The sequence below is a fragment of the Sphaerodactylus townsendi genome, linkage group LG07, assembly GCF_021028975.2.
Source record: "Sphaerodactylus townsendi isolate TG3544 linkage group LG07, MPM_Stown_v2.3, whole genome shotgun sequence".
In the NCBI taxonomy this organism is placed as follows: Eukaryota; Metazoa; Chordata; class Lepidosauria; order Squamata; family Sphaerodactylidae; genus Sphaerodactylus; species Sphaerodactylus townsendi.
Genome location: NC_059431.1, coordinates 111,559,268 through 111,579,758, shown reverse-complemented (window position 1 = coordinate 111,579,758; position 20,491 = coordinate 111,559,268). Strand labels below are relative to the sequence as shown.

At 45.2% G+C, this 20,491-nt stretch overlaps 1 protein-coding gene across 3 annotated transcripts in view; it reads right to left on the bottom strand.

The window, feature by feature from the left end:
• Positions 1-20,144, bottom strand: part of SUSD1 (sushi domain containing 1) — a 120,211-nt gene extending 100,067 nt beyond the window's left edge. For all 3 annotated transcript variants that reach the window (XM_048502617.1, XM_048502616.1, XM_048502618.1), the window contains exons 1-5: positions 20,015-20,144; positions 7,067-7,198; positions 6,816-6,971; positions 3,928-4,080; positions 1,203-1,382 (exon numbers count right to left, since the gene is read on the bottom strand). In XM_048502617.1, the coding sequence (XP_048358574.1) occupies positions 1,203-1,382; positions 3,928-4,080; positions 6,816-6,971; positions 7,067-7,198; positions 20,015-20,129 (736 nt within the window). In that variant the 5' untranslated portion in view covers positions 20,130-20,144. The remainder of the gene's footprint in view (positions 1-1,202; positions 1,383-3,927; positions 4,081-6,815; positions 6,972-7,066; positions 7,199-20,014) is intronic.
• Between the last annotated feature and the right edge of the window lie 347 nt (positions 20,145-20,491).

Here is a 20,491-nt window from a genome sequence, read left to right as displayed (position 1 = left end):
GTGCTTTCGGAAGGCAGCGAAAAAAGCAGCAGCAGAAGACCATTGCTTTCACATCCTGCATGTGAGCTCCTGGGGCAAAAGGGCACCTGGTGGGCCTCTTGAGTAGCAGAGTGCTGGACTAGATGGACTCTGGTCTGATCCAGCAGGCTTGCTCTTATGTTCTTATGAAGTAGGACACACACAAGGCAATACATGTCTCCTGGATTGGAGGGGGTGAGAGTTCAAATAAGCTTTGAATTAGAAGAGTTGAATTTTATACCCTGTTTTTCTCTATCTTTAAGGAGTCTCAGAGCAGTCTGCATACTCCTCCCCTTCCTCTCTTCACAACAGACACCTTATGAGGTAGGTGGGGCTGAGAGAGTTTTGAGAGAATTGTGACTGGCCAAGGTCAGACAGCAGGCTTCACCTGGAGGAGTGAGGAATTAAGAAGAAGAAGAAGAGTTTGGATTTATATCCCCCTTTTCTCTCCTGCAGGAGACTCAGCAAGGGCTTACAATCTCCTTGCCCTTCCCCTGGCCTCTAGCAAACACCCTGTGAGGTGGAGTTGGGGCTGAGAGAACTCTTGAGAAGCTGTGACTAGCCTAAGGACACCCAGCTGGCGTGTGTGGGAGTGTACAGGCTAATCTGAATTCCCAGATAAGCCTCCACGGTTTCAGAGGCTGACAGAGCGGAGAATTCCAAACCCAGTTCCTCCAAGATTAGATACACGAGCTCTTAACCTCCTACGCCACTGCTGCAATGACAGGAGTCTTTGGTAGACGTTGAATAGGGTGGGGCTGAGAGAGCTCCGAGAAGCTGTGACTAGCCCAAGGTCACCCAGCTGGCATTTGTAGAAGAGTACAGGCTAATCTGAATTCCCCAGATAAGTTTCTCTCCCACAGCTTCAGAAGCTGACAGAGCCCGGAGGAATGGCCAGTTCCCTCCAGATTAGATACACCTGACTCTTGGCCTTCCTACGCCACTGCTGCTCCTGGTTCTCCACATTAGAGTCTGCCACTCTTAACCACTGCATCACATTGGACTATTTTCGAGATGCTTGAGAAAGGTTTCACTTTTTCCAATGTTACACACTCATGTTTCTTTAGTCCCCCGGCTGCCACTGGTCAAACAGATGATATAAGCCCCTCCCCACATACCAGTAGCTCCAACACAAAATCTATACCAGGAGGAAAATGAACACCCATCGTCTGTATTCTCTTTACCTTTGCACACTAGGTTGCTTCCTTCCCATCGTCCTTTGGAGTTACAAACTGAAGTCCAGTTTCCGCTTTCAATGCTGTACCCCGGCAGACAAGTATATTCGACTTTGTTTCCATAGGTTGTTTTGTTCACAAGGGCCAAAGATGTGTTTGGAAAAGAAGGTGGAATTCCGCAATCCAGAACTGCAGCAATGGGAAACGGGCAAAAAGACATTACAACGGCAAGCCTGTTTTCTTTTAGAGAAAGGACTCAGTTCATTCAGCACTTGGGACCTTCCGCATGCTAAGCTGAGGTTCTTCCACTGAACCACAGCTCCTCTACATGTTATCTATAAGCTAGTGAACTTGGCACTACCTGAGTAGGAGAATCCCTTTTGGGGACCGAAAATTTTAAACTGCAAACCCAAAACCCCACCTACTTGACATCACAAAGTTCCAACATGGTAATTTAACCTGAATACTGAGGTTTGCGTTTAGAAAAATGATTTGGCATCTCGTGTCAGGAGTAAAGCTTTTGAGTGGATACGTCGATGGCTTTGCTTTGAAGCTTAACTGTGCTTTGACAACCGTGCTGTATCTTCCAACGGGTGAATCATGACCCTGGGAGGTGGTTTATCTCAGAAGCAAGCCCCATTGCCCAGCAACCGAAGCTTACTCCCAGGTAAAGGATCATGCTTTAGTTCTTTGCATGAAAATCAGTGGGAGTTTAACCAGCAGCTTAACAGGGTCACCTGCATCTACTTTTCCCAAAACTAGGTCTTAGGTTTGCGATGCTAATATCCCGAGGCCAGTGGCTAATGTGGCCAGCCTAGATGTGGGTCGGGGGGGTACTCTCGCATTAAGGCCCACAGAGAGGGCTCTGAGTGCCACCTCTGGCACCCGTGCCATAGGTTCGCCATCACTGACTTATACTCTTCTTTGGAAAACCACTGCAACACAAAGGCCCAGTGGTGGGATTCAGCAAGTTCGCACCCCTTTGGCAGAACCGGTGGTTAAAATGGAGCTTGTAAGCCACCGGTTGTGAAATTATTTGAATCCCGCTACCGGAACCGGTTGTTTAATTATTTGAATCCCACCACTGCAAAGGCCCTTCCGCACCTACAGAGTAATGCACTTTCAATCCACTTTCCCAATTTTTTGCAAGTGGATTTTGCTATTCTGTACACTAAAATCCAGCTGCCACGTGTATTGAAAGTGGACGGGAAGTGGATTAAACAAGTAGTCAGCATGCCCTCATGGTGTGAAGACCCATGAAGTATTCTAATGATGGAATAGCAACTCTGAGCCCACTACAGTGAAGAGAGTAGCAGTGGTGGCGAACCTTTGGCACTCCAGATGTTATGGACTACAATTCCCATCAGCCCCTGCCAGCATGGCCAATGGAATTGCTGGCGAAACTGATATGAATCCATAACATCTGGAGTGCCAAAGGTTCGCCACCACAGGAGTAGGGTATAAATTAAATAAATAAATGAAAACTAAGCAGGTCTGACTCTGCAAAATGCATCAGTTTTAATAAAATAGTCTTCCCAGGATCCTGTGGTTAAAGATGAAAAAGGATGTTACGATTCACTTCTGAAAAGGGATTCTACCTGGCCTGCGTCATTAAAACCCACCTGGTTCCTAACATGAGACAAGGAGATGAACCCAACTGCTTATTTAGCTGTAAATAATCATTGTAAATAACCATGCCAGAATTATGCTGTTGCAGTCGCTGCCCCGCATCTTGTTTTATTTTGGTTATCATTTTTACCAGCCCTTCATTGTATTTTGTTCATCTTGCTGTGTTCCTGTGATGGTGCTTCACATACATGAAAGCTGACAGCTTAAGAAGCATAGCAAGGAACAATAGAGGCTATGGCTGTACTACCCTGTTTCCCCGAATATAAGACATCCCCTGAAAATAAGACGTAGTCAAGGTTTTGCTGAAGTGCAAAATATAAGGCATCCCCCGAAAGTAAGACGTAGCCAGGTTTTTGTTTGGAAGCATGCCCGTCGAACAGAACACCAGAGCATGCAGCTGTGGAGCGGAAAAATAAGACATCCCCTGAAAATAAGACATAGCACATCTTTGGGAGCAAAAATTAATATAAGACACTGTCTTATTTTCGGGGAAACACGATACAGGTCTGCTATACCCCCCCTCCCCCTTGTATCCGCTCGTGATGGTCTCCAGCCCGCCACTTAAAATGGCACAAATGGCACTTTCAATTAACCGTTTGCCATTTCAAGCAGCAAGACCCTAGAAATGACAAGAAACAGGTATTAATTGCCCTGGATCACAAATGGCGCCTCCATCAGGGACTCTACTTAAGGGCCAGTTGAGAATTGCTTAGCTATTAAGACTGTGCAAACTAAGCATCTTTTCTACCTATGAACGACAGCACTTCTCCCTCAAGCAGAGCACCTGCCTTCCCCTAGAACAAGATTTGAACAGTCATATCCTGTTCTACAGGTTAAAGTCATCTGCTAGTATCACATAATCCCCATGTTATTTTACTTCAATCAGAAGCAGCAACCCAGGGGTTCATACCTGCTCTTTTTAAATTGAAGTATCCGAAAATAAAATAACTCTAGTCTCTTTGCTACATTTATTAGCCAGAACACTGAAAATCAAGAATAAGTTTATTACTTAAAAAATAACTGGGCAGAAGAGTCCTGTATCATTCTTCTGATATCTCTGTGTAAAAGGAAAGAGATTTACTGATTCAAAACTCCAATCTTTCACCTTCACATGAGATTCTATCTGTAGGTGGATGAAATGTTTTGGCTCCATTTTTTGTCCGGTATCCTTCAGCACAGCTGCACTTATAGCTTCCCACAATGTTCACACACAGTCCTCCAAGGCCACAGATGTCCGAAGCCTCGCATTCATCAATATCTGTAATGCCCAATACAATTGTGGTTATCCTTCTATAGAGCATTGGTTACTATTATTACTTTAGTACATAAGTCATTTTATTTACAGTCAGCGACCAGTAGTACAAGATCAGGGTACATCAGTTTCAAGGTACCATTACCATAGTATATATATAGAGAGACAAAAGAGTACTAGAAGCACTATTCAAATGTTGCATAATCCATAATCTATAATAAGAGTACTAAAAGCACTATATGAAATATTACATAGTCTATGGTATTTACAAGAAGGAATATTTGCGACACTATTATAATTATTATTGTACTTATACACAGTCAGTATGAGGCCTCCCCTCGATTTCTAACACTATTACTACTTGTTGCAGCCATGTTCACAGACTAACATACACCAAAAAGGAAAGTCACTGTCCTAAGAAGATCATAATCTAAATTTGAACAGTGAAAGAGACCTCAAAGGGAGGTATGAGAGCGGTCATTGTAAGAGGTCGGGGAGCAAATGAAGTTATAACTACTTCATTTCTACAGGGAAGTGAGCAAAAACTATGGGATTAAGCCGAAGACTCGATAAGAGTTGAGTTTTGAAAAAAATAAAAGGAGCACTGCCTAGGTGTTTTCAGGAGTTTCAGGCAAAAAGGATGGCAAAATAGGGCCTTTCCCCACTCACCATTTGTTGCGTGCTATTCAGGGCAAATGACCCGGGGTTCGGCAGTGCTCCCCACCGCACCAGCGGTGACAACGCAGCCACCCCGATTCTGCCGCTCTCCCACCCCCTCAGCGCGCATCATTTTAGGTCCTGGTAGAAGAGCACCTTTTTGAAAAGCCACACGCCGAGCGCGGGGGTGTGGGGAACTTCGGCAGGCGAGCGTGAAACTGAACTTGTCTGCATGTCTTCTCAGCAATTCCGTACGAGCAAACAACCAGGAAGTTCCGCAAATTTTCGAGCGCGCAAGGAGCGAGCCAATCCCAGCAGAGACCCGCCCTCCCGATCGCTGCCAAATGCGCGGGGTCATGGGGAATGCTGCAATTCTGACGCCGCGTTATTTAGGTAAGAGCAAACTGCTGTGGGGAGCAAGTTTCCGTGCTCGAGAGCAGCGGAGTCAAACGGACGCTGTTTAGATGACCTTCCATTTTTGAAGTGGGGAAAGGCCCATAGAAAGGGAGCAGATAACTGCTAATGGTAATGATAGAGGAATGAAAATCACATGCAGGGACACAGCAGGAAATAAAGGCAGAAAGACAGGGGCAGCACAAATTCAGCATTCAAGTTAAGGACAGAGGCATTTGTTCTTCATTTGGAAGCCGAGGGCAAGCCAGTGAACAGGGCTGTGGAAGGGCATCACACAATCAATAAAAAAATTAGCTTCCTATTCAACGTCTACCAAAGACTCCTGTCATTGCAGCAGTGGCGTAGGAGGTTAAGAGCTCGTGTATCTAATCTGGAGGAACTGGGTTTGATTCCCAGCTCTGCCGCTTGAGCTGTGGAGGCTTATCTGGGGAATTCAGATTAGCCTGTGCACTCCCACACACGCCAGCTGGGTGACCTTGGGCTAGTCACAGCTTCTCGGAGTTCTCTCAGCCCCACCTACCTCACAGGGTGTTTGTTGTGAGGGGGGAAGGGCAAGGAGATTGTAAGCCCCTTTGAGTCTCCTGCAGGAGAGAAAGGGGGGATATAAATCCAAACTCTTCTTCTTCTTCTTCTTCTCGCATACATCGAATGAACAGACACACATAGTTCATGTGAAGGTCATTTTGCAAGACACAGGCACATAATGGAGGACAACGCACCGCAGTTGAGGGAGGTTTATACATAGCGACACACTAATCTGAAAGTAATCTTTTTGTGTTCAGTCTCTCAGAACTGACTGCTAAGGGAAAAAACTGGCTATGCATAATGATGACTCTTTGGCTACTTGTGATGTCACCAAATGATCCATCAACACCTATTTGCACTTTTTAAAAATCCGTTTTGCATTCATAAAGCACTTATTTTTCATATGGTCAGCCCACATCAAGCCTGTGAGAAAAAGCCAGGCTAATGGTTGAACTAGAGTTCCAGTTTGCACATGCTGCGTGTCTTTTGGGATAAAATTGGGTTCACCCCATGAGGAATATACCACAAATCCTGTTTTTCTGTTGGGCTTGCCTGCACTCAGAACAGCCGACAAGCTCTTAAATTGCTTTAGTGGCGTAGGAGGTTAAGAGCTTGTGGAGGAACCGGGTTTGATTCCCAGCTCTGCCGCCTGAGCTGTGGAGGCTTATCTGGGGAATTCAGATTAGCCTGTACACTCCTGCACCTGCCAGCTGGGTGACCTTGGGCTAGCCACAGTTTCTCAGAGCTCTCTCAGCCCCACCTACCTCACAGGGTGTTTGTTGTGAGGGGCGAAGGGCAAGGAGATTGTAAGCCCCTTTGAGTCTCCTACAGGAGAGAAAGGGGGGATATAAATCCAAACTCTTCTTCTTCTTCTTCCTGGAGAAATAAGTGGAAGAAGGGTTTCAATCTTTTCCTGACTGCTGCTTCCATCTTTTTTGCTAAGAAAATATCAGGCACAAGTGTACCAATGGGCCCAAAGGACATGGATAAATTGAGGCCAGTGATTATTACTACTGGGGACCAAAATATAAAGTAAGAAACAGATGGAAACCAAACTAGGCATGTATTCTACATTTTTTTAAAAAAACAACAACCCAGAAATGTCAAGGAAAACAGTACTAATGTATTCTACTTGCTTTGCTTACCTACACAATGTGTGCCATCATTAGGGATAAATACACTGTTGTTGTTGGATGCTTTGTAGCCTTCAAGGCAAATGCAGTAAAAACTTCCGTGGGTATTATGGCATGAAGCGTGCTCTCCACAAATCTCACTGGTCCCGATCTGGCATTCATCTTTATCTGGTGACACATTGAAAACTCATCACTTAGGTCAATTACTGTCTAGCTGGGTCAAATACTACAAAGCACACACTGGTCTGTGAGTTTTCACTGACCTTGACAATGGGTCCTTCCGTTACCCACAAATCCATAATTGCAGATGCAGGCATATTTGCCATCTTGTTGCTGACACGTGGCATCGGCATGGCAAGAGGTACACACGCTGGGAAGGAAATCACCAGCGGCACCTGTAAAATGCAGTTTAATATAGTGTAAATACAGTATAACATACTATACATTAAAGTGTGGAAATTGGCTAGCATTGGACAGTAAGAATTCTAGATTCAACCTACAATCCAGCCAGCAAACTCATGGTGATCTCATAGGGCACAGGTGTGAAAATCACGGCCCTCCAGATGTTATGGACTACAGTTCCCATCATCCCCTGCCAGCATGATGCTGGCAATGGATGATGGGCATAGTAGTCCATAACATCTGGAGGGCCATGAGTTTGACACCTATGTCACAGGGTTTTCAAGGCAAGAGACATTCAAAGATGGTTTGCCATTGCAATCCTGGACTTCCTTGGTGGTCTCCTCTCCAAATACTAAATGTGGCTTGCTTCAAACTCCTGTGAAATCAACCGGCTTAATCTGATCTCCAGCTGATAAAGATCCGTTTACCTGGACACACAGCTTTGGAAGGTAGCTTCTATGGCATTATACCCGACTGAAGTCCCTCCCCTCCTCAAACCCCGCCCCCCACAGGCTCCGCCTCCAAAATCACCAGGTGCTTCCCAACCTGAAGCTGGCAACTCTAGCTTAGAACAGTATAATTCTTTTTGAATGGCACTGTTAAGAATGTATTACTATTAATGGGGTTCCCTTCAATAGTGTAGCTGTGTTTTTTCTTTAACCAGCCTGTCCCAAGTGTTAGACAAAAATCTATAAGGTCTGCCTATTTTGACACAGACATAGACAAGCCTTTATTGGCATTCCAAATTACAATAAAACAATTGCCCATAAAAGACAGATAAATACAACAAACATTCAGAGTCTTATCAATAGTGTAGTCCAAATGAACTCATCAAAAGTGCCATTCCCATACACCTCTCCACAGACCAGACTGAAGACCCACCAACAGAACCCAGGCATCACAACAACATACAGTATCAACACTCCACTATAAAACCACATAGAGTTTGTTGGGGTGCAGCTCAAACACAAGAACAAGGGATAGGGACAAGAAAATGGGTGAACAATTGATCTGACTCCAATAGGTTGCCACAGCCTTCAATTGTCACACCATCTGGCAATCGATAACAAAACTACGACATCTCTCTATAAATCACCCACAGGTTATTTGACTTTGGATGACCATGAACCCACAGGTTACTGGCAGAGGTAGGCACTGTATACCAGTAGCAAATAGTTGATGTAACCAACATTGTTGTTGTTATGATGATAGCAATCTAATGCTTAGTATCCATCTAGAGTTGCGTCTATAATCTTTTAAAGATATTTTGCTACGCTTTCACAAAAGTAAGGATCAAGGTTATCTAAGATTAAAGGAATCCAAAGAGCATCAGTTAAATGATTGTATAGGAGTGAAGCAATGATGAGTTGGGTCATTCTGATCTTGTATGAAAATTGGATTGAAATTGGATTTTTTTCTTTTTCCAAGCTGTTGCTCTATGACAAATGGACACTTGTGAACAAGTGACCCGTACCGTATCTTTGTGGATTAATAACTAATGTAAATTATTTGCAAGGCCCAGTCTTTGCTGAATAAAACCAGCCAACACATCATTTTGTATGTATTAAATTCGTTCAGAAAATGTATCTGTTTCCCTCTCCAGATGCCTGCTTGTGGAGGTTGACAAAGTAAAACGCATAACAATAATTTTTTTAAAAAATCAACTAAGCCATGTACACACGTATCAAGCAGACTTAACATTATATCTACAGATGAACTCTCGGGCTAGAAACAGAACATGAAAATGTTAAAAAGATAGAACACTTAAATTAAAAACCTGGATAAAGAGTAGTGTTAAAGGCAAAAGATTACAGTTACAGTTCTGTTGTGGAGCTTCTGTTAAACCAGGGGTGGGCAATTATTTTTTCCATGGGGCCGCATAAGAAACAGAAAATATTGTGGAGGCCGGGCCAAAAGGCTGAACTCAATTCTGCATAATATTTATTGTATTTCTTTATATAAAAAAGCAGTAAATAGCATTGTTTTGACAAGCGGGCAAGACTAGTATATGTTAAAGTTATGCAATGAAAAAGTGAGGTTGCCTTCCAAAAAATGTAATTTATTCACACAAATTTCTCAAAACAATGGTAGACAAAATGTTAACATTCTTTACTATTTGTGACTCATACGGGCCAGTCAGGGTCATCCGGCGGGCCGGATGTGGCCCACGGGCCATATAATGCCCAGGTCTGTGTTAAACAATACAGATGTCATGCTCTTGGAAAAAGTAGCAAAATTTCTTTTACAAGTGACAGAACTTTCTAAGTAATGTATACTGCTATGTACAGTCTTTCTGTCTGCGTTTTGAATGTACTCTTGATTTGTACTTCATAAATGTCTGGTAATGCTCTAGAGTCTATTTTAAATGCCTAATAAAGGTTGTTGTTAAAAAAAAAGAATAGTGTTACTTTTTCCAGTTTTATTTATGCTGCAATTACACGCAATGCATTTTATTACTGTTTTGCTGAATTAATATTTACTCCAAAATAGAATTCAAAATCCTTGAAAAAGGCATGACATACTAATAACGGAAATGTATAATCACACATACCACATGATATATGATGGGCCTTTGGAAGGAGGATGATCAGAGGCAAACCCACCCCAAAGAACAAGAAATACAAAAAGGTTGGCTCCTACTGTCCTAAAAATGACTGTGGAGCTCCCAATTTCCCTTTATCGTGCATGATGAAAATAAATTCAGAGCAACCTATGCTTTAAAGTTAAGGGACTTTTTAAAAATTGTGTACAGCACAAGGAGTCTGCTATGCAAATAAAACCTGTCTTGGACACATATAAAACAACTCACTGGGTTTTGCTCTTATCCTTTTCTATGCATATTTTGAATGCATTTTCTCAATGAATGAACAAAAAGCACGAAGCATCTGTGAAATGTAATTAGCTTTTTTGATTGCCTATATGCTATCTTTTCAGCTACAGTTCAGCCATAAATAGTTACAGTTACCAAAAAAACCTCTCTTTTTTTAAGCCTGTGATGACGTTGCCTCAGCATCTTCAGCAAACCTTACATTCTGACAGCAAAGCCAGACAAATCTGTGGATACTTAAATCTGGTGACTGGAGCTGTGAATGGGCAAGACAGATCTTTCTATAAATCTGAAAAGAGTCCTAGGTTTTCAGAAAAATGTGAAATCTAAAATAAAAAAATACATTGGACAGTATTTAAAAAACCCCAAAATGATAAAAGGAATGCCTGTAGCTTTAAGCAACAGATTCCATCTGTGGCTGTTTCTAGCCAATCACAGCATTCGAAGGCTAGGATCTGTCAGTAAAAGCAAGGGGAACAGAGGGAAGAGCCCTTTCAAGGTCTAGTTTTGGCCTCTGAAGGAAGACATCATGGGGGCAGGACTCACTTGCCAGCTCCAGGATGGAAAATTCCTGGAGATTTTGTGGTGAAGTCTGAGGAGCACTGGGTTTAGGGAGGGGGGAAAGGCCTCAGCTGGGTAGGATTACATAGAGTCCACCCTCCAAAGCAGCCATTTTCTCTGTCATGTAGAGTTCAGTTGCAATTCTAGGGGATCTCCAGGACTCACCTGGAGGCTGGCAACCCTAGACCTGGCAGCAACCTTTGGTGACTTGATACCACCCAACTTGAATGACTCAACTAGCCTTGGTGCTTGCTACCATTCAACTGCAACCAGGATCCAAGAGCACCAAAGTTGGGGGGGAAAGGGAGAAGGTGGTAGTAGCATATCTACCAGTGTCCCCAACGTAGTTGAGAAGAGGGTTTTACATTTACCCGATCTCCCTGATTTATTTAGATTACACTACGTGCTGGACAATCCTAATCCTTCTCTTTGTATGGGCCTTTCCCCACTTACCTTAAGCCCCGCGCTACTCAAGGAGAGTAGTGCGGGGTCCCTCGGCACTCCCCACTGAGAGGGGCGGCGACAGCGCAGCCGCCCCCGAAGCTGCTGCTGTCACCCCCCTCAGCGCGCAGCATCCCAGCCGCTCTTCTTAACGACGCCTTTTGATGGCCCTGCGCAGAGCGCGGGGTCATGGGGACGGCCGGGCGCACGCCTGGGATGCTGCACGCTGCTCGCGCAGCATAGAGGGGAACGACGAGAGTGGGGAAAGGCCCAAAGATAGTGGCAGACTTTCTCCTGGAAATTACTAAATACCAGTAGTTTTCCCTGCACTTAACATTTATTTCCTGTATCGTATGTCTTTTTAATCAGTTTTTTTACTATTGTTGTACTGTTGTCTATGCCAACAAAGGCTTGCTGCTGCTGCTCTTGAGAAGAGGGAATTTGGGTTTGCTTTAAAGAACCATAAGCCAGATCTTCTTGGTCAGCATGGATTTAGGGTAGGTGCCACAGAGTGGCCCCTGCAGAGCTCACAAAGTTACGGAGGCTTTCTCTTGCTTGGTCTTGGCTGTCAGCCGCAATGGGCCTGTGGGAACTTTCCCTGTCAGCTAAACAGCCAATTTGTTCCTGTGAGGTACATGCTGCCAAGAACTTACTCTGTGCAAATGTTCAACCTGGTCTTTATATTCTATCGTCAACTAAGATGGCAGAACACACTATACCATTTCGTACTGCTGATGAAGAAATCACATTTTTAATGCTCTCTTGTGCTTAAAAAAAGCCCTCACCTGGATGGCCAAGGCTAACCTGATCTCATCAGAAGCTAAACAGGATTGGGCCTGGTTAGAAACTAGATGGGAGACAGCCAAAGAATGTAAGGGGTTTTTTTGTGCAGAGGAAGGCAATGGCAAACTACCCCTGCTAGACTCTTACCTTGAAAACCCTATGGCAGGGGTGGGCAATTATTTTTTCCATGGGGCCGCATAAGAAACAGAAAATATTGTGGAGGCCCGGGCCAAAAGGCTGAACTCAATTCTGCAAAATAGGGGCTGATAAGTGACAAACAGGTGCACAGATCAACTTGGAATCAGTGGCAACAGTTCTGCAAACAACACTACCTGCATAGTTGTCCACTGTGACAATCAAGCAAGTGGGGAGACTTAAGTCCCTTGACCTACTTTTTTCATCGACTGGTGCTTTTAAAAGCCCCGCAGAAGCCGGTTGCCTTGGTTGTCGGCTTCTGTGGGGCTTTCAAAGGCGCCTTGCTCCCCAGCAAGGCAGGGGGGCCAGTCAGGGTCATCCAGTGGGCCGGATGTGGCCCACGGGCCGTATAATGCCCAGGTCTGCCCTATGGGGTTACCATAAGTTGACTGCAATTTGATGACACTTTATAAGCACCCACACATTTTTAAAAATTGCTTCCCGAAAATGGAAAACCAGAACAGCAGGCAAAAGTCTTTGGGAAACTTCTTGGGATATGCCAGTTTTTTTACATTCAGCAAGGTCCAGCTATGAGTAGCATCCTCATCATAGCAGACCCAGGCCCATTCATTTCCATAAAATTTGTGCAGAAAAAAACTTACAGCAAGAAACTTATGTTTTACTGGAAAAATGTTAGGCCTGTTCTGTGGTTTGCTGTCATAGGAGACAAAATGTTTATTTTTATCTGAACGTCATTAACCGATGACTTTCGCTATCACAGTAAAAATGAGATATGAGTGTCATAAATAACTTATCAAATTACTTTCCATTTTACCACAAGCCCAAGTTTTCTCACAGAAAAATAAACATTTCTGCTGCCTTTGTTTATTTTGCTTTTTTGTAACTACTATATCCCAAGGGTGCTCTTGCGTGACTGCAGTCCGAGCATTCATTCCTATGGGGAAAGCTAATTCCAGCATTGGGGGTCCACATTGCAATAGGGAAGGTAGGGACTGGAGCTGGAAAAATGACTGGGCCTCTCTATCCCTCTCCTTTCTATCAGAGCTTTCAGGCACTTCGCAAGTAACCATCAATTCTCAGCATGGCTCCATCTGTGGATACTTACATCTGGAGATTGGGGATATGGCTAGACAAGACATATCTTTCTATGAACCTGAGAGAAGGATTTGCAAAAAATATGAAATCTTTAAATTAAAAAAACTTACTGAGGGTCAACCCACTCAAATTATAAAAGGAGCATCTGTTACTTTAAGAAATGAGTTTCCTCAGCATCTGTTAAGCAATTGCAACATTACTGCCAGCATTCAAGTGTTCATTTCTGTCAGTAAAACACAGAAGAGACAGGATCCTTTCCAGAGCTACTTTGGCCTTTGAGGGACAGCTCCTCAGAAGGAGGATTCCTCAGTGCCAGGCCGGGTGGCAATGACTCAACAACTTGCCACTACACAATTACATGCTTCAGAAAGAGAGCAGGGAAGGTGAGGATACAGGTGTAAGCCTTCAGTCCCAAAATAAAGCAACTGTAGTTTTCAAACTGTAGACTTTATTGGATAACCAAAGCATAACAAGACATAGACGATTTCTGCGGAACATAGCTCGGGCTGGATCTTTAATCCGCGGTGCCCACGACCCCCCGCCGGGCCGAAGGAACCACGGCTGCGTCAAGATAACAAAAGGGAGAGTAGGAACATTACAACACAGCGATGGGAGTAAAAAGGGCAGGAACTACTTCACACCTAGGCGAATGCCAGCCCAGCCTGGCTATCAGGCCCAATCCGGGAGAAGGGGGGAAGACAGGCTGGCACCTGATAGCAAAGGCATGAGTCCCCTTCCCTGATCACCGGAAAGGGACCATCCTGACAACAGGTGCTTCTGGGGTGAAAGGATGAGGAAATAACATGGGGAGGAGGATGCAAAAGAAAGCACTTAACTTGCCTTGCAGGTCCTCACCGTGCAACTGGATCCAGTATGGCTGGCACCACACAACCCAACCCAGTCTAACATCTGGCATCGCACAACTGTGCCAGATTCTCCCGAGGAGCAGGCTGCCAGAGAGGAAAGGATGGAAGCTGGAGAACCGGGGGGTACAGTTCAAGACTGGTTAGCTGATGGATAAGAAGAACAGAAGGAAGTAATAACAAGGGATGAGAGTATGGAGGCTTTCAGAGAAGGGATAGAAGAAAACGAGATGCCCTCAGTAAGTCCGTGTGTGTCCCCTGCTTATAATAATTAGGATCAATATCTCGGATTTCAAAATACAACTGACACTTGCCAGGGGCGTACAGAGGAAGTGGCGTAGAGCAGGGGGTGAAACACCAAGGAATGTTCAAATAGGTGCTTAAGAAAATGTATAGATTACTATTAGTTGATCTGAGGTGAAAGGTATACTATACGATACACTGAAAGTGCGCATTTTGACTAATTAAGTTACGGTTCCCAAAGTGCAAAATGGGCCTCCGTAGGGAAATGTGTACTATTATCAGAGGAACTGTTGATTTCAGAGCTAGCTGTTACATGGAAGGAACAAAGCAAAGCCCCACTGGTTCTTTAAAGCAAAGGGATATTTTTATACATCCATGGACACTGGGATGGCACCAGTGGTGGGATCCAAAAATTTTAGTAACAGGTTCCCATGGGGGTGGGATTGAAACAGTGGCGTAGCGCCAATTGGGCTGGGTGGGGCACGATGGGGGCATGGCCGGGCATTTTGGGGGCGGGGCATTGCTGAGCAGGGCTGTGGCAAGGACATAGCCGCTGCGCCGGTCCTTGGGTGGGAAAGGAATGCACGCAGTCGCAGGCTGCCACGCACACTGGTGCACCTCCTGCTAGATTGCTTCAACTTCTGCACGCTACTGCTGAGGAGCGGAGGAGGGGTGTAACTAGGGCAAAAATCACGTGGCAAAATCACCAATTAGTAACCCCCTCTCGGCACACACAAATAATTAGTAACCTACTCTCGGGAACCTGTGAGAACCTGCTGGATCCCACCTCTGGATGGCACCGATTTTCCAGCAGTAGAGACCCTGAGACTTGAACATTTGGCCAAAATTGCAAGATGGCTTCCCTCATCACATTTCCATGCTAGAAAAAGCCACACCTGCAGCACTTCTGTCTATTTAAGCAACTGTTAATGATACAGAACCTCTGTCAACTGAAAAATAAAAATAATACAAGAAGAAGAAGAAGATTTGGATTTATACCCCACCTTTCTGTCCTGTGAGGAGACTCAAAATAGCTTATAAGCTCCTTTCCCTTCCTCTCCCCACAACAGACACTTTGTAAGTTAGGTGGGGCTGAGAGAGTTCCGAAGAACTGTGACTAGCCCAAGGTCACCCAGCAGGGATGTAGGAGTCCGGAAACAAATCTGGTTCACCAGATAAGCCTCCGCCACTCAGTGGGAAGAGTGGAGAATCAAACCTGGTTCTCCAGATTAGAATCCACCTGCTCTTAACCACTACACCAAGCTTTTTGGAACAGCATGAACAAAGAATATTACAAAATACTGGGCAAGTTTCAAGATGTTTGGAAAGAGATCTTGACTGAAGAAAATTATCTGGTATTTTAAATAAATGTTAACATTTGGACTATGTATGTAACCTAATAAATTAAGATGATGCCAGGTAGTTAGCAGAGGAAATCCATCTATCAATATATTTTGAATAAGTTTAAAAGAGAGGTGTCCGTATACTGAAACTGGATCAAAAAATCTTCAGTTTAAAATGAAGAGTTAGGACACATAAAACTTCACTGAAGCTTCTGAGTTGGTTAAAAAAAACTCTCGTGTGCTCTAAAAAGAGAAGAAATTCTAAATTAAGGCGTGCCTTAAGATCAGCTCTACATGTCTGACTTATTATACTCAGTTATAAGTTGGGTTCCACAGTGCTACATTTTGCCTGGATCTTTTCTGATGTACTCAGGCAGAATTTCAACTGGTACTGCTTTCTCCAGTATTTCTCATACATTTCTCAAATATTTGTTACATAGACATCTGATGATTTTTTGTATGATACATTAATGAAAGGCAGCATATTCCCCCATCACAGCAACAACTTTGTGATCCAGGTAGAAATTCTAAGGTATTGCTTCCCCAAGTGTTTGCTACATTTGTGGGACAAATAGTATGGCCTGTTTGGACAAAGAAATAACAGCATCTATTTTAGATTGTAAGGCAGAAAAGCCAGGGTCAAAGGCCAGAGTTAGTAGTTAAAAATGCTTTCTTTGCAAGTACATGCTGCAAACGTCTGGTGTTTATCAAGCCAAAATAGATAAGCTCTTTGCAGTGAACCGGGTCTGTGTTCTTTGTCTATTTACAATAAATTGTTTAGTTAGAAACTTATTTCACATTATATGGAGCAACCAATCGGTATGAGCCTCGAATTTCTAGGTTGTAGGAAAATGTATAAGAAGGATTGCTTTTGTTCTTTCTCCCTGGAGACACACAATGTTTATTGGAGCGCCTCTGCTTCTTATTGCAATAAAAGCTACCGTACTTCATGAAACCAACTGTCTGTTTGGACAAACCTTTATTTGTCTAACAATCACACTTTGTAAATTTCGGAATTAGACAGATGTAGCCGTTGACTTGTTCTTACTAATTGTGCATGCTCATATAACATGCCAGTACTTCAAAACACAATAATGACATTTGGGAACTTTGATTTTGTTAATATGCCGCAGATTGTCAACAAATGACAATGCACAGATTTCTGAATTTTTGATATACAGTTTAAACGAGAGCTATGAAATAATAAAAAGTATGCCTGTGCCCAAAAGACTGTGAATTAGTCATTTAAAATTGCATCCCCCCCTCTTGGAAAATGGCCAAATTATATTTCTTTGGCAAGTGGATTATCTGCCAAACTGCCTGAATTTTATGAATTAATAGAACTTTCAGACATAAAAACAACAGAGCGTTGTTTAACAAAGGTAACTTGTGGAGATGTTCCCAGGAGTCCACAATATTGAGAGAGATGATGGCAGACAGAAAGATGTGTACCTCTTGGGAAAAACTGCAGAATTATATCAAGAAATAGACCGGCACAGAGAAAAGAGTGAAAGGGGAAGGAGAAATCTATATTACGAAATGGCTGCATAACAGATCTTACAAGGCACGTGGCCAAGATAACACAAAACACAGCTTGCTTACTTCTTAGCGTGCTTTAACCAGCTTTTGCTACTCAGAATGATATATTAAAAGCAAACATTAAAAGCGTGCGAAACACAGTAACCTAAAAAGGGAAACAAAACTGCCCCCCACCTTCTTGCCTAAAAACTGTTAAAGAACATTGGTAAATTGTGAAACTGCAAGGAGCAATTGTTGTAGATCTAACTTTCAATAAGGTACCTAGGCTCTAGAAATGACAAAACCAAGGCAGCATGGTGTAGTGGGTTCAAAATTAGGAGACCCTGGATCAAACAAAACACCCCTTGCCATGACACTTACTGAGGGACTTTGGGTCAATCATTCCCTGTCAGCTCAGCCTACCTCAAAGGGTTGTTGTCAAGAGAAAATATTTTGAGGTCACCACCTCTTTTTCCAAGGAGATTCTCTGATTTATCCTCCCAGCAACCCTTAAGGTAGTTTGCCTATGACAGGGGTCGGGAACCTTTTTGACTCAAAGAGCCATTTGGGCCCATTTTCCCCGGAAAAGAAAATTCATGGAGCCGCACCCTGGGGGGGGGGGATTCCACTTCCTTCTTTCCCCCCCCGCCTCTGTGGGGGGGCGGACGGAGGCGCGGAGGCCGCTTTTTTCTCTGGGGGGGAGGCAGCGGAGGCTGTTGTTTCGACTCTGCTGCTTCTGTTGCTGCTTCGGCTGTGGTTTCACTTTCACCGCTGTTGCGGCTCCTTCCCCCTCCCTTCTTCGACCTGTCAAAAAATCCCCTGCGTTGCCAACTCCAGGGCTGAGCTGTTTCCGGGATTTTTGGGCGGCGAACGGCTGGTGCTGGCTTTTTTCTCTTTGGGGGGGGCAGCGGTGGCGCGGAGGCCACTTTCTTCTCTTCCCCCCTGGGGGGGGGCGGCGCGGAGGCCGCTTTTTTCTCTTCCCCCCTGGGGGGGCGGTGGCGGCGCGGAGGCCGCTTTCTTCTCTCTCCCCGGGGGGCGGCAGCACGGAGGCCGCTTTTTTCTCTTGGGGGGGCGGTGGCGCGGAGCCGCTTTCTTCTCTGGGGGGGTGGCGGCGGCGCGGAGGCCGCTTTCTTCTCTGGGGGCGGCGGCGGCGGCGGCGGGGAGGCCGCTTTCTTCTCTCCCCCCGTCGGGACGGCGGCACGGCGGCAGTCTCTGCGCGGGGGAAGGGGGCGGAATCCCACGCTGCCCAGGAAGGGGCGTGGAGCCGCACCACAGGCTCTAAAGAGCCGTTTGCGGCTCGCAAGCCGCAGGTTCCCGACCCCTGGCCTATGAGCTCGCAACAGGCCCCAAGTTATTTTCCTTCCTATTCCAAAAGTGTAGACAAAACAACAGTTTTCAGGCTCTTTACAGCCCCTTCCGCACATGCAGAATAATGCACTTTCAATCCACTTTCAACACACTTTGCAGCTGGATTTTACTGTGCAGAATAGCAAGATTCACTAGCAAACAATTGTGAAAGTGGATTGAAAGTGGATTATTCTGCATGTGCGGAAGGGGTCTTCTGTTGGTTGAGACCCTTCCTCCTTCCCTCCCATACCAGACGAATGTTGCAGGCAGGGTGTACACACGTTAGGGGCACGCACTCTGCCCAGGCCTAAAGACGCTACCTAATATTTCACCTTTATTATAATATTGCGGCATTATAATATAAATATCTCAGCAGATCCAGGGCTTAAAACTTGTATTAAACATCGTTTCCAAGGCTGAAGGCTGGATATTGTGTCAGCCTCGCTTAGATCACCAGCTGAATTGTCTTGTCCACAAGGGAAAATCTATTTGTAAACATTTACTACAGGGCAACCAGGCAGCACGATGTCCTATAGTGACTTCACATACACACACTCACAGAAACACAGCAGGGAAATCCATTTGCAAACGTTTACCACGGGGAAACCATGCCCCACAACGTCCAATAGTGATTACACACACACAGCAGGAAAATCCATTTACAAATATTTACTACAGGCCAACCAAACAGCAAAACTTCCAATAGTGACTTCACACACAAACACACAACAGGGAAATCCATTTGCAAACGATTACTACGGGAAACCACGCACCACAACGTCAAATAATGATTACACACACACACAGATACAAAAACAGTAGGAAAATCCATTTACAAATATTTACTACAGGCCAACCATGCAGCAAAACTTCCAACAGTGACTTCACACACACACACACTCACACACACACACACAGCAGGGAAGCCCATTTGCAAACGTTTACTACGGGAAACCATGCCCCACAACGTCAAATAGTGATCTCTCTCTCTCACACACACACACACACACAGCAGGAAAATCCATTTACAAATATTTACTACAGGCCAACCATGCAGCAAAACTTCCAACAGTGACTTCACACACACACAGCAGGGAAATCCATTTGCAAACGTTTACTACGGGGGAAACCACGCACCACAACGTCAAATAGTGATCACACACACACACATACAAAAACAGCAGGAAAATCCATTTACAAATATTTACTACATGCAGCAAAACATCCAACAGTGACTTTACAGAGAGAGAGAGAGAGAGAGAGAGAGAGCGAGCAGGGAAATCCATTTGCAAGCGTTTACTACAGGGCAACCACGCAGCACAACGTCACACAGGGGCCACACGCAGAGAGCAGGGAAATCCATTTGCAAATGCTTACTACGGGGCAACCACGCAACACAACGTCCAATAATGACTTCACACACACACACAAACACACACACACACACACACACACACACACACAGAGCGGGACCTTGCGCTCCAGGCAAACCGTCCCAACTGGCTCTCCCCGCAGGCAGCACCAACCCACGTTATGCGTCATGGCGCGACTGAGCCCCGCTTGCCACCGACCGGCCTCCTCAAAGCGGCGCCAAACCCTCCCTGCGAGGTGGGCCTCCCGCGCGGCGCTTACCCCGCTCCTTCCTCTCCTCCTCCGGCGCGCGGGAGGGCAAAGGGGGCGCCAGCAAGAGCAGGAGGAGAGCTGCAGCCAGCCCAGGAGCGCGCCGCGGGCCAGGCAGGGACCTCATGGCTGCTGCCGGGCGGGCAGGAAGGAACTCGGGCGCCACCCCTTCGCCCCTCGGCCCCCACCCGCCCTGGCCCTGCCGCCCTTCCTCCCTGCCCACCTGGAGGCAGATGCATCCTCAAGGGGAAGGGATCCGCATCCCTACAGGTGGAAGGAGCAGGGATGCTCTCGGGCAGGTCTTCGGTTCCAAGAGGTACTATTTAGCAGAGAGGCGGAAGCAGCGTCCAGTGGAAGAAGAGGGCAGCCACAGAGGCTTGGAGTGGCTTGATGCAAAAGGTTGCACTGAATTTGGAAGGGAGGAGGGTGACATGGAAAATAAAACAAATAGATGCTCTACTGCTCTGTCACATGTTTCCAGAACTAACT